The 12,500-nt window shown below is 33.2% G+C and overlaps 1 protein-coding gene across 10 annotated transcripts in view; it reads right to left on the bottom strand.

Annotated features, from left to right (window-relative positions):
- Nucleotides 1-12,500, bottom strand: part of N4BP2 (NEDD4 binding protein 2) — a 71,316-nt gene that overhangs the window by 39,613 nt on the left and 19,203 nt on the right. For all 10 annotated transcript variants that reach the window (XR_016037439.1, XR_008687123.2, XR_016037440.1 and 7 more), the window contains 5 exons: nt 8,948-9,100; nt 4,906-7,280; nt 3,870-3,955; nt 3,315-3,360; nt 1,793-1,989 (listed from right to left, as the gene is read on the bottom strand). Coding sequence is in view for 5 of the 10 variants with exons in the window: in XM_088836295.1 (XP_088692421.1) it covers nt 1,793-1,989; nt 3,315-3,360; nt 3,870-3,955; nt 4,906-7,280; nt 8,948-9,100 (2,857 nt within the window). In the remaining 5 variants the exon portion in view is untranslated. The remainder of the gene's footprint in view (nt 1-1,792; nt 1,990-3,314; nt 3,361-3,869; nt 3,956-4,905; nt 7,281-8,947; nt 9,101-12,500) is intronic.

Below are 12,500 nucleotides of genomic sequence, written 5' to 3'. Positions count from 1 at the left end.
ATTGGAAGGACTGATGCTGAAGCTGAAGCTCCAAGACTTTGGCCACCTGATGCAGAGAGTCAACTCACTGGAAAAGACCCTGATGCTGGGAAAGATGGAGGGCAGAAGGAGAAGGGGGAGACAGAGGATGAGATCGCTGGATGGCATCAGCGACTCAATGGACAAGAGTTTAAACAAATTCCAAGAGATAGTGAAGGACAGGGAAGCTCGGTGTGCTGCACTTCATGAAGTCACAGAGTCGGACATGACTTAACCACTGAACAACAACAATCATCTTACAATTAATTATCCTCTTCATGCGTTATGCTTAATGTTTATTTTATATTATTTGCTTTAAAAGAATTTAAAGTGTATTTCTCCTTTGGAAAATTCTGAGAAATTACTGATAAATTTTTCCAGAAATTCTCTTACTGAGGCTCTACTTAAGCAGGAATATCTTTAGGATCAAAAAAGTATAACTTCTATTATCAAATTCACAGAAAGACAAGAAAAATCACTGATAGAAAAAAAAAATTAAGTTAGAAAATCAAAGAAACTTATTTGTTCATCATTATGTGAAGTGAAGTGAAAGTCGCTCTGTCTGACTCTCTGCAACGCCATGGACTATACAGTCCATGGAATTCTCTAGGCCAGAATACTGGAGTGGGTAGCCTTTCCCTTCTCCAGGAGATCTTCCCAACCCAGATATACTAAGAGATAAAACGGCAGGTTAGAACCATAAAGAAAATTTTCAGTAGCAGAAAACAGCATTTCAACAAAAAGTGTCTCATCATTTGAGCATAAGTTCTAGGCTTTCCTTATTTTTTAAGAAAATCTATTTCTCCAATTAATTACATATGTATATTGAAGAGGATATCTGAAACAACACAAAATTATAAGATCCTACTGAAGAGACTGTTCCTTGGATTATATAAACACGTAAAGATGGTAACAGTAGCATATTTCCAACTTAATTAACAAGAAAAGTGGAAAAAATAAATATGAAAGTGGAAGAATCCCATCATTCTTTCTACGCCCCCATTCTATCAATATATATTTCAACCAATATAAAGGTGTTCCTTTGAGCAGTCAAATGAGTAGAAAAAGAGGGTAAAATGTTATAAGATCATCAACTAAGAATTTTTTTTTCCCTTGAGAACTGAACTAATAATCTCTAAGGTCTTTTCCCTTTTGATTTTGAAATTCTCTAATACTAATTTTCAAAATTCAAAAAAAAGTTAAGAAAAAGAAATGCAAAAGAAACCAAATCCTCTCACGACTTCATATAGTTAGATAGGTTGAAAAAGAACAAAAATTAAATTCAGAGCAAAGTGAAGTATCTGTTTGAACTTGTCTTACCAAAAAGTTAGATAGGAAAAGAAGAGTACTTAATTTAAGATTTGAAAGTTTCTAAAACTTTTCTCTAAAAAATTTTGCTTCAAATATGAACTCTTCAATAGCAAAACAGTCATTTCTTATTACTAACTGATGAATGAAATTATCTTCAAATGAAATATTTCTTTCATGTTTTTCTAGAATGAAAAAATTACAGAAGTAAAATTATAGACAAGAAATATACATCTGCAAAATTAAATCCAAAACAACAGATTTAACTGGCTTACTGTTATAGAATATGAACTAATTTTCCAGAAGTAAAAACCTCCAACTTCAATTTTTCAATTTTAACACTAACTTCAATCAGGTTAAAATAGATTCCAGACTACAAAAAGTAGAATCAAATGAAAATCACAAACTAAACATATAATCAAACTAGAGTAAGAAACAAAGGCTTAATACTTATACTAACTCATACCAAATCATGCTTTTCCTGTAAGGCAATTTCTTCTGACATTATTTCTCTGAGTGATACTTTTTTAGTTTGAGTGCTCCAATGATCCAATAAAGGTAGCATTTCAGGTGCTGCTAAAGTCTTCAGTAATTTTTTGCCTGTTCTCTGAGATGATTTTTGCTCTGAATTATCAAGACCAACATGCCCAACCAGGGAAGGATCTACAAAAGCAATATCCATAGTGTCAGACCGCGAATAACAACTGTACAAATTAACAATTATTCTGATGTAACATAATTCATTCTGTTATATTTACCTCAGACAGATCCAGAAAACATGACTTTTTGCTTATAATACAGTTTGCAAATTTCAAAATATATCTTCATATAATTACACGTATGAAATATGTATAAATGTAGGAATACTTCAAATGAGCAACAATCTGAGTATCATTGTAAATCAACCCAATGCTTCCCACTCTTTTTCATATCCCTTCAACAGAGAAAATAGATACACTGATAAACAGAGGGAGCTGCAGCCAGCCAGGAGCAACCAGCTAGAGCAGCTGGTCAGCTCTGCCTGGCCACTCCAAGAACTGAAAGGATAAATATTTCTGCAAATCTGTAATCCACTGGAGGCACACAATAAATACTGAACATTGATATTCAAGATAAAGAAGGAACTGAACATTCTAAGAAGTTCATAACAGTAAGACTTAACGTATACTTCAGCTTTTCTAAGAGCAACACATTCTGATATACACTTTTGCTCTCCTGGAAAGTGAAGAAATAGCTAATACTGTCATCTGAATAACTGATACTATTTGGGAACCTCCAGCTCTCAAATAACTTTGGTTCTTGAAGCTACAATACAGGTCTGGATTAAAGTCAAGAATCTTCACTCTAACAATCTTCAGTCTGGAGTCCTAGTATGAAGTGGACAATAGCATCTAGGGAAATTCAAGCATAAAAGCAGGACCTAGAACAGGTCTGCCACTGTGCCCTAACCACTTAAGACACTGCATCTAAGAAATCTTCTGGAATCAAATATTTTTCAGTTTGGCAGATATACCCAAAAAGCAGGCTGACTTTTATGCTCTAATCATAATAACATAAACAAAAATTTAATAGCCAAAGTAATATTTCAATGATGCTATCAAAGACAGGAATAATTATAGCTCTCAAACCAGAACAGTTTTCTATCATTCAGAACAAAATCATTAATAGGAAACACTCTGAATATATGCATTAGAGCACACCTAGGTGCTTCATAGCATCATAGTTGAAAAAAATTTTTTCAACTGTAGTTGACCTATAATGTTGTTTAAGTTTTCAGTTATAACCTGAAAGTTAAATAATACAGGGACTTCTTTAAGTTTTATTTTATATCAATATTAAATGTTAAATTTTGTAAAACTTATCTACAAATCAAAATTCTTTGGAAACATATTTTATGGAAGTGTATTTAAAATGAGTTGAAATTCATACACACCCACCAAGTTTCAACATCAAGATAAGAACATCAGAAGTGAAGCTATGTGATTTACCTTGCATTGACTTGCCACAAGATACCTCTTCTTGTCTTTGTCGCTCCTAAATACAAAGGCAGAACAGGGGATTGGCAAAGAAGGGTGCATTAGAAAACAAGCTTATGTTATTTTTCTCAGTAGTCATTTCTCCTTATAAAACTATCAATCATTCTTGTCAAATTTAATAAATCTAGATAAATATAAATTATGATTACATCTATGAATCTTTTTCACTTATACAGCTCTTATGCTGTAACTTTTTAAAAACTGTTATGAAACTTATTAGCATTTCAGGTCTTTAAGGAGCAAAAAGCTATTTATGATTTTTTTCCCTAAAATAAAAAAATCAATCATATTGAGCTCCATCATTTATTATATAGTTTGGTCAATCTGGATATAATCTAAAATACTGGAAAGAGAAAAAAAATCAGTAATCTGTTAACTGGTAAAATTCATTCTCTCTCAAACTAAAAATTCAATAGAATCTTTCATATAACATAACAGATTGTAATGAAGAGCAAAGAAGACAAAATGGACACAAAAGGAGCTCTTTATAAAAAGAAGCCTACCAACCATTACAGATTCTTTCCATTTCTCATGAATCACTTTAGCCAGATTCAGATCTATATGAACCACACAATCCTCAACTGTTAGGGACCCTTGTGAGGAGAGGAAAAAAGAAAAGAAAATATGACCATTACTCATTATACATTTGCAGAAAACATACTCAACTACCTTATGCATCATAAAACTAACCTGTATTTTTAATTACTAACCTATGTCTGTAGTTTTAAAACTCTTGGAATATTTTTATGTAACATGTCATTGTATTCACACTTCTTGGCAGATGCAATTATACAATGTTTCATATATTTAAGTTATTCATGTCCATTACACTAAATATATTTAGTATGTTCACTTCCATTAAGCTAAGACTTTCCAATAAGTGTGTCCTTGACTGCAAGGAGATCCAACCAGTCCATTCTAAAGGAGATCAATCCTGGGTGTTCATTGGAAGGACTGATGCTAAAGCTGAAACTCCAATACTTTGGCCACCTCATGCGACGAGTTGACTCACTGGAAAAGACTCTGATGCTGGGAGGGATTGGGGGCGGAAGGAGACGGGGACGACAGAGAATGAGATAGCTGGATGGCATCACTGACTCGATGGACATGAGTTTGGGTGAACTCCAGGAGTTGGTGATGGACAGGGAGGCCTGGCGTGCTGTGATTCATGGGGTTGCAAAGAGTCGGACACGACTGAGCGACTGAACTGAACTGAACTGAACTGAAAGAATTATCTTGCCTTAAGTGTATCTGGAGTAGCATCAAAAGATTAAAAAGATGTATCTGTGCAAACAAGTATGAGGTAAACACCAGAGAAAAATTTCAATATATGCATGGGATGAATACAAACTCTATACTCTCTGTTTCCTGAAATTATATATTTTAAAATCCTCTACAAATACATGGTGCCAAAAAACAATAATGTAGTCAACATATTTTTACATTTGTTAACATACAAAATAATTTTAAAATTGAACTAAAACTATCCATATTCTAGTCACAGAAAGATGCACATATAGGTAATAATTTACTTTTTCCTTACCTGAATCAATACCAACAGGGCCAAATAATTCACTGAGCTGAAAAGCCAGTTCAGGGGGCAATGCCAATTCAAGACAGTCTATGGTCAGAGATTTGGTTGTCACTGGAGTGGGATTCAGTGTCTCAGCTTTATCTTCTTCAGTAACTCCAGCTGACAAAGTACTCCCTGCCATTAGAATTGTCTCCATTTCCTGTTCCTCTTCAATCATAAATTCTTCTGTGTTTGGAAATTTCACATAGTCCTTTGGAAGATTTTCATTTTTATTTATTTCAAAAGAGTTAGTAAAATAAGTTTCTTCGTGTAATTCAAGATTTGAAGTGCTTGATACAGAGTTCAAAATATCAGACAAATTCAAAGAAGAAGGTATATCATCTCCAGTCTCTGCAACTTCTGAATTCTTTTCCATTTCACTCACAGTTTTAGTAGTAGTAGCTTTTAGAGTATCTGGAAAAAACTGCTTCACATTATATAAACCTGAAAGTTCTGTTTGACTATTAGGAAGTACTTCATTACTATTATTTAGCTCTACAGTAGGAAGTATACTTGTTATTAATCCAGGTGTTTCAGTAGTTATAGCTCTTATTTCTGCCTGCTCTAAGTTTTCCTTTTCAGAATTACAGGTAGACTGTACATTAGTGTTATTGATATCAATTCCATGGCTAAATTCTGGTACAGAAAAATTAGAATCCTCTAAGCTTCGTCTTTGGCTAATAATTTCCTTCAAATTCAGTCCCAGAGAAAATGGCCCAATTTGTGCTTCATCGTATGATTTTTTTACATTCTCAAATTCAGTATCCTCACATAATTTGGTTTCAGAATCCAATAAAAGGCTTGTGGCCCAAATAATATCTTTGTTACACCTCTCATATAAGTCTTTTAGGGCTTCTAATGAAAAAGATCCAAATAGTTTACAAAGAATGTTAAGATTTTCAGATTCATCAGCACTGGTAAGCTCACTTTCTTCAGCATGTGTGCTTTTGTCATACATTACCCTATTTGGAATTGTTTCTTGAACATCTAATTTTGTATTAATATTGAAAGTTTTAGGTTTAAATCCACCTAATCTTCCTGTTAATACTCTCACAGAATCGGAAACGCTAATTTTATTTTTTTCTACTTTCCATAAGAGAGCAAAATCCTGTGGTTCAGTCTGGGTACACATGCCTACTCCTATTTCAGGGACTCCTTTAGTCTTTTCTTCTGAAAATTCAGCTAAAGTTTGTGGCCCTATTTCTCCAGGGACAGTTGGCACACTATTGACATCAGGAAGAGACAATGTGTGTTCCCTATGAATCTTTTTACTTGGACAAGTCTTACTCTCATAGGTCATTTCATTGGGCAACATTTCAGAACTTCCTCCAGTACAACTACCCAATGTTTTTAGCTCTTCAGGGCTTGTGCCCCAACAGGCCTCATGTGCTGAGTATAAGGATATTTCATTCATACTGTTGTTAGTTCCAAATTTTAGGTTAGGTTCATTTAAGCCAGCCTTTGGTATTCTTGATCTATGCTCTCTCTGAGCTAAAGAATCAAGGGAAGGCCAGTCACCCACAATGTTGAATGAATCTCTTTCAGTGTTTTTATAAGTATCATATTTACAGCTACTGAAAGATTCCGAGGCATCATCACACTGTGACCTGTTATCATCCTCTACATTTTCATATGGAAATCCTTGTGGCTGGATACAATCTACACTCACAGATAAACTATTATCTAATACTTTATGTGATTGAGGGCGATTATACTTTTTGTCATTTTGTACAGATGAGGCTTTTTCCATTTTTCGGTTCCTTTTTGTCCTCTGACCAATAGTCTTATCAACTGGCCAGTCACCAACAAAAGACAACTCATGTCTTGGAAACTTTTCCAAAGTTGATTTGCTTTTTTGTTTTCCAAAGGCTTTTTTCTTTACTGCCACTCTTTCTTCCAATACTTCAGTAGATGAAAATTTTTCATTTTGATGGGGTACAGAATTTGAAAGACCACAGTCTCCTTGATTATTTTCACCACAACTACTTGGTGACATTCTCTCTAACAAACTATCTGTACTGGTTTCACTACACTCTTTTTCAAGAGCCATTTCTACTGGCTCTTCTTTTTCACTTTTGTCTGTAACTTGTACTTCGCTTTCAGAATCAGGAAAGTAAGTGTTTGGAGCTTTCTGAATGAAAGCATTCTGAATATTGGGATTCATATCACTTATTTCTTTTTTTCCTTTGTTTAAATCTGCGTTAGGGAGATATGCAATATTCTCAGGTAACATATTTTCTTTGGTCACATCCAGTTTCTTCTCTTCAGTTAACTCTAGATGCTTCAAAGACGAGGATAAAACATTTTCTTCTTTTTCAGAAGTAATATCTTCATTGTCTCTTGGGCTGTAAGATTTTTTTTAAGTATTATAACGAAATCTCTTAATTATGATTAATAATATTAATACTGTTAATATTAATATTTAAACTAAAGAACATTAATATTATGATTTAAATTAAAGAATCTTTCAACTGAAAGACAAGACATCTGATCTTTTCCTAATACATGATGAACACACCCCTTTATTGTAATCCCAACACCGAGCACAATGCCTGGCATACAAGAAGCACTCAAACTTTTTTTCGAATTGAATAATTAACAGGAGATTTTCAGTTAAGGTGTTTATTATGCATTAAATATTAAAGTTAAGGTTCTAAATTTGTTCCCAAACAGGACACCTCCCGGGCTCCTTTCCAACTTACTTAAGCTTAAAACATGTGAAACTAGGTCTGCCTCTGTACCACCTGTCATTTGCTACTGAGGAAAATGCTTAAGATTGATTTACAAAGTCACAAAGAGTCAATCAACATGATTTGCACAATTAAGTCAAATGAGAGAAAAGGAGCACAGCTCTCATTTGAGATGTCACCTGCTAAATTTTTTTTTAAACCACACTCAATGTTATTTTCAGACTCAGAGCACTTTTGCCAAATCATTATATTAATACTTTCAACTTCAGTGCATTTTCCTTATTTGTCAACTCATCTTCCTTTCTTTATTGCAGGTGTTCTCAAAGGCCCACCTCTCCCATGAAGCCTTCCTAAGTGAAATCACTCCTAACCAGTTTCTACATCCAGATGCTATTATAAGTCCTTTACAAGTATTAATTCATAATCCTTATGAGATGCTTATAAGCAAAGTATCATTGCCATTTTGCAAATGAGGAGCTGAAATATAGAGAGATCTTATAATCTGTCAAGATTAAGCTTTGGGATATGAAGCCAGGAAACACAGCCAAGGAGCACATATTCTTATCCATTTTGCAGCACTGTAGAATCTTCTGTTCCTAACTCCTTTTCAACAGAGCCTCTCATCCCCTACCATCAAAAATGTGAGCATTCAGACCTTTCTACATATTTAAGGCTCTTCCTTCCTCACCTACTTATTCAATTGTTTATGTGCCCTAAATATTTTTTAACAGAATCAGTACTATCCTGAACTACAAACTTCCAAAGCTTATGACTTGTATTATTTAATCAAAGTATACCATGAATAATAAATTTTTATGACAGCTTGGAAGTATTTTTATTAATATCTAAGAGAATTAAGAAGTAATGCAACTACAAAATAACAGAGGACAGATAAGGTAACAGATAAATACTGCAATAGCAGCAAGTTAAATAAAGACAGGAATATTCACAGCATAAAGATGGACCTACATAAATCAGAAGACAATGAAACTCCCCCATATGTCATCACTCACATAAACTTTTACTTCTCTTGCTAACCATAAGTATCCTGCTCTAGGTAAAACTATACCTAAACCTTATAAACAACAAATGCCTAACTTATTTTTAAAGTTATTTCACAGTGATTTTAGAAGTTTCAAAATTATCTTTTTTTTTTTCCTGGGCTTATGGGATCTAGTTCCCTGACTAGGTATCAAACCTGGGCCCATGGCAGTGAGAACAGAGTCCTAACCACTGGACCACCAGGGAATTCCTTTGAAATTATCACACTTTTAAAATTAGGTTTTTAAATTGAGCTTTGGTCCATAGAAACTTTAACCTACCTAGTAGTTCTGCCACAAGAATATGCACACAACTCAATGCGTTCAATTTTCTCTGGAACTGAAGAACTCATGATTATTGGCACTGAAACAAAACGTTGATAGTGTTCCAACATTCTTGTTATTTTTTCTTTGCTTATCCCATGAATATTACGCCTAAAAATTCCAGGGGAAAAAAAGGGAAGGATGTCATCAGTAATGTCATCATGACATCAAAAATGTCATCAGTAATGACATTTTAAAAAAATCAGCTCATATAATGTCATAAAAACAAACACTTCTAATATGTAAAAATATCAAAACTGGTTTATTATGACACAATGTAAACTATTTAATTTTAATTTTCACTTTATTTAGGATGTCCTAAATTACTATTTTCTTAATCATGCCACACAATCTTTTCCAAACATCCTTTATCAAGTTGAAAAAAAAATAGCAAATCTTAAAAACTTTAAAAGAACTTATTCACAAGTGCTATTAAAAAAAAGTCATAAGAACATGGCCATCATTTTAATTAATAATTATTAAAGGTGACTAAAAAAATTCTACTCAGAGGCTCTCACACCAGTACAACAGACAAGATGTCCCAAAGGACTCTATTACAATAAAATTGGATCCCATATAAATTAAACACACACTTTAATACATCTTAAGTTCAAGCAAAGAGGAAAAAAATTCCTATTTGAAGTTTCTGGATGTCCAAATATGAAATCTGCTATATTTGTGCTTTCACTCATTGTAGCCTATTTCTTGGTTTTTGTTTATAAGCTCGTATACTTAGCTGAATCTAATATATGGGAATTCTTAGGCCTGAAACTGAGGGTGCTTTCATTCATACAGCATCAGGAGTTGCATCTGCCAAGAGGCAAGATGGTATGCTTTAGTTCTTTAAGGGTTTTATCTTAATGAAAACATCTCAATTGCAACTCTCCTATCTCAGGTTGGATCCAAGGTTTAGTGTCTGGATCCTGGGGCTAGTATCAGCATTTGCCAGCTGGGCAAATCTGGCTTTCATATTTACATACCTCCATCTTGTCTGGTTTCAGATCACAAAGAAGCAAAGAGATAGAAAATATGAAAGAGAGGTTAAGAGACATAGACATAGAGGACAGACCAAAAAGGTCTAGTATGTATCTATCCAAGTCCCAGAAAGAGAAGAGAGAGTATGTGGGACAGAAACAATTTAAAGAAAAATGGTTTAAGAATTTTCCAGAACTGATGAAAGACATCAATCTCCGAATCTCACAAGTTCAACAAATCCCAAGAAAGATAAATAAGGAATCCACAACTAGAAACACAGTACTGAAACTGTCATTCACCAAAGACAGAAATCATATTAAAAGCAACTACAAATTTGATAAATGAATCATCTACAAAGAAAACAACCATTAGAATTACACCCAACAATAGTAATGGAATCCAGAAGACAGTTAAATGTTATCAATAACAGAAACTGTACAAGAATGAGTACAATAAAAGAACTCCCAGATTAAAAAAAAAAAGTTTGACATAAAGCATGCCTAAATTGTAAAGAAAATTCTAAAAGATGAATGTCAGGCAGAAGAAAATTCTCAGATGAAAGGCCTATTGCTGCTGCTGTTGCTGCTAAGTCACTTCAGTCGTGTCCGACTCTGTGTGACCCCATAGACGGAAGCCCACCAGGCTCCCCCGTCCCTGGGATTCTCCAGGCAAGAACACTGGAGTGGGTTGCCGTTTCCTTCTCCAATGTGTGAAAGGGGAAAGTGAAAAGTGAAAGTGAAGTCGCTCAGTCGTGTCCGACCCTTAGTGACCCCACAGACTGCAGCCTACCAGGCTCCTCCATCCATGGGATTTTCTAGGCAATAGTACTGGAGTGGCTTGCCATGAAAGGCCTATTATGAAAGAAAAATTAAGCACAAAGCAATAACTAAATGAGTGAAAACATACTACCTGTACATTCTAGACAGTCAGAGTCTGTAAGCTGGAAGGGAGGTTAATTATCATAATTAATATGTTTGAAAGTTCTAGCATGTGGGAGGAGGAAGACTAAGAAAATGGTTTAACTTAAAAGTCTGTATGATAAAACTTTCAATGTAACCACTAAAAGACTTAAAACAGTATATGTAATCTCCAAACTAGTAGAGAAGGAAAAAATGAGCAAGCAAATCTGCATTCAATTTTTAAAAATCCGAAGTAAGGCAAGATAGGAGGAAAAAATCAAATGTTTAATTTTCTGTGATAGGAAAAAACAATCGCAAAAAATGTGAGATAAATAAAAAGTACACAGAATGAGACAGTAAGAAACAAGGCCAATTATATGAATAACCAAAATAATTGTAAAAAAACTAAAATATCAATTAAAAGCTAAAGACAGAGTGAATTTTTTAAAACCCAGCCATACTGGTTATAAGAGATACACCTAAAAACAAAGATACTGAAAGGCTGAAAGGAAAAGTATAGAAAAATTAATAACACTCAAATACTAACTAAAAAAAGCTGGTATATTTCTATTTATATTAGACAATTAGATTTTATAACAAAAATTAATACTAATAAAAGAAAATCAGTGGACAAAGATAAAGCTTCAATTAGAGTGATGCAAAGATCTTAAGATTATATGGACTTCAAAAAATTTCCTCAGTATATTTTAAACAAAAGTAGAATAACAGGGAAAGACTAATATAATCAACATACTAGTGGTAGAGGAAGATTTCAACACACCTCTCACAGTAGATTTTTCTCATCCCTCTCTTAAAGATTAACCCATTAAACACAATTTTCAGAAAAGTTATATATAATGTGAGCAAATGAATAAGCACAATTTAATGATATTTTAATACACCGTATTACACATTCTTATCAAGCAAATATGAACATTATAACAAACTGATAATGAACTAGTAAAACACATCTTTAAAAATATCAGAGAATTAGTATGATACAAACCATACAATTTTTATCTATTGCAGTAAAGTTGAAAATCAATTTTTTGAGAAGATAAATTTTATATCCATCTACTCAAAAATTCAAAATATAGTTCTAAATAACCCAAAGGTTAAAGAATAAAAGTAACAGTAATGCAAACTAGAAAATAAATGATTAAAAGAAGATATTACATAGTAAAATTCTAGGAGCAGCTAACATGGTACTTAAGGAAATTTATAGCATGAAATGCTCATACTAGAAAATGACCTAAACTTTCAGTTCAAGCCTTACAAAAATAACAATAAACAAAGCAAAATAGTTTTATTTTTAAAGCAAAGAAAGTAGAATAAAAGAGAAGCAGAAATGAATTAAACATAAAACAAACTTATAATAGAAAGCTCAACAAAGCAGAAATGTTTATTTGAAAATGCTAATAAAAAATCTAATCTCTGGTGAGAATAACCAAGAAAAAAAGAAGATACATATAAACATATTAGGATTAAAAAGGGGAACTAAGTATAGATGTAGCAGAGATTTAAACTTTAAGAGAATATCAACCGTCTTAATAAAAAGTCTTAATAAATTCAAAAACTTTGGTGTAATGGACAAATTCCAACTAAAACTTCTCACAAAGAAAACACACAATACAGAC

This window comes from Moschus berezovskii, chromosome 5 (genome assembly GCF_049115385.1).
Source record: "Moschus berezovskii isolate FMDL1 chromosome 5, NW_MosBer_1.0, whole genome shotgun sequence".
Lineage (NCBI taxonomy): Eukaryota > Metazoa > Chordata > Mammalia > Artiodactyla > Moschidae > Moschus > Moschus berezovskii.
The sequence above is the reverse complement of the archived record's forward strand: the minus strand, read 5'-3'. Positions and strand labels throughout refer to the sequence as shown.